Source organism: Prunus dulcis, unplaced genomic scaffold, assembly GCF_902201215.1.
Source record: "Prunus dulcis unplaced genomic scaffold, ALMONDv2, whole genome shotgun sequence".
NCBI lineage: Eukaryota > Viridiplantae > Streptophyta > Magnoliopsida > Rosales > Rosaceae > Prunus > Prunus dulcis.
The window spans coordinates 1-1093 of record NW_023010306.1 but is presented as its reverse complement, the minus strand read 5'-3'; the positions used below and the strand labels follow the sequence as shown (position 1 = coordinate 1093).

Below are 1093 nucleotides of genomic sequence, written 5' to 3'. Positions count from 1 at the left end.
ACAACATTTATACAACATATCTACAACGTAGCCAGCCAACCTAGAAGTGAAGAGAACCAAGTCCACAATGCATCAAAACCGTAAATTCGTACTCAAACTAATGCAAAAAAACGTGATTCCCTCGCACAACATACTCACGCATCAGTTTGGACCAAAAATACTCTCACGGTGCCATTTGCATCGATTGCAACAAGTCCAGAAGGCAGGATTTATCTTGTCTTCACTAGGCCAGCCTTGAATAACAAAATACCATTCATTGTTGTTACAAGCGCTGCAACGATTAAACTTAATCTTCCCATAGTCAAACATATCTACGATATGTGTTGCAACACATGCTGTGTTTAATCTTCGTGTCAAAGCATCCCTGGTTCCTTTCATATCAATGTTGTTACGCTGATTCAAAGAACACAAGAATTGTAATGCATCCTCTTTTGACTGACCAATTTCGGACATACCAAGTAGTCCAACTACATAAGCCGCTTCCATATGGCCTGCCGTGGCTGCAGTGCGCATCCCATACAACCCTTCCACCTTACCGTGCTTGAAAAAAATATCGAATGCTTCTCTAAATATGGACTCAGGGTTATCGCAAGCCCGGCATTGTTCCAAGAAATGCTGGACCGCAGGTCTGGCACGGTACCAGATAGGATGGTATGGGTACTTTGCCATTGAAATGGTGTTCCACACTTGTGGACTGTTTGCCAAAGTTTGGAACAATGGGCACACAGATGCCATACGGAAGAGATCTTCCGATGATTCGTTTGCCACGTATAACATCACTTGAAACCAAGCGGACTCCGGGATGAAGGCTTGGGGCATATCCAAATGGACATGCTTCCTTCTCTTTCCTCCGATTGTAGTGAAGTGTTTCAAATTCATTCAACAGTTTTTGGAATGGAACGATTTGAGGAGTGGCAGAGGTGCAAAACGAGAATATTTGGGGTACACGTTTTGTTTTAGCGGATGATTTATAGTGTTTTGAAAAGGTGTTTCCAGGTGGGGTATTTCAAAGTTGACCGTTTTCAAAGACACTGAACCGAAGTGAATTAAAACTGAAGACAAAAGAAGGGAAAACGTCAAAACGGTGCATACA

At 42.5% G+C, this 1093-nt stretch overlaps 1 protein-coding gene across 1 annotated transcript; it reads right to left on the bottom strand.

The window, feature by feature from the left end:
* Positions 1-141: 141 nt before the first annotated feature.
* On the bottom strand, positions 142-819 carry LOC117613416. Its single transcript, XM_034342023.1, has one exon. The coding sequence runs from the start codon at positions 817-819 to the stop codon at positions 142-144; it is 678 nt and encodes a 225-aa protein (XP_034197914.1).
* Positions 820-1093: the final 274 nt, after the last annotated feature.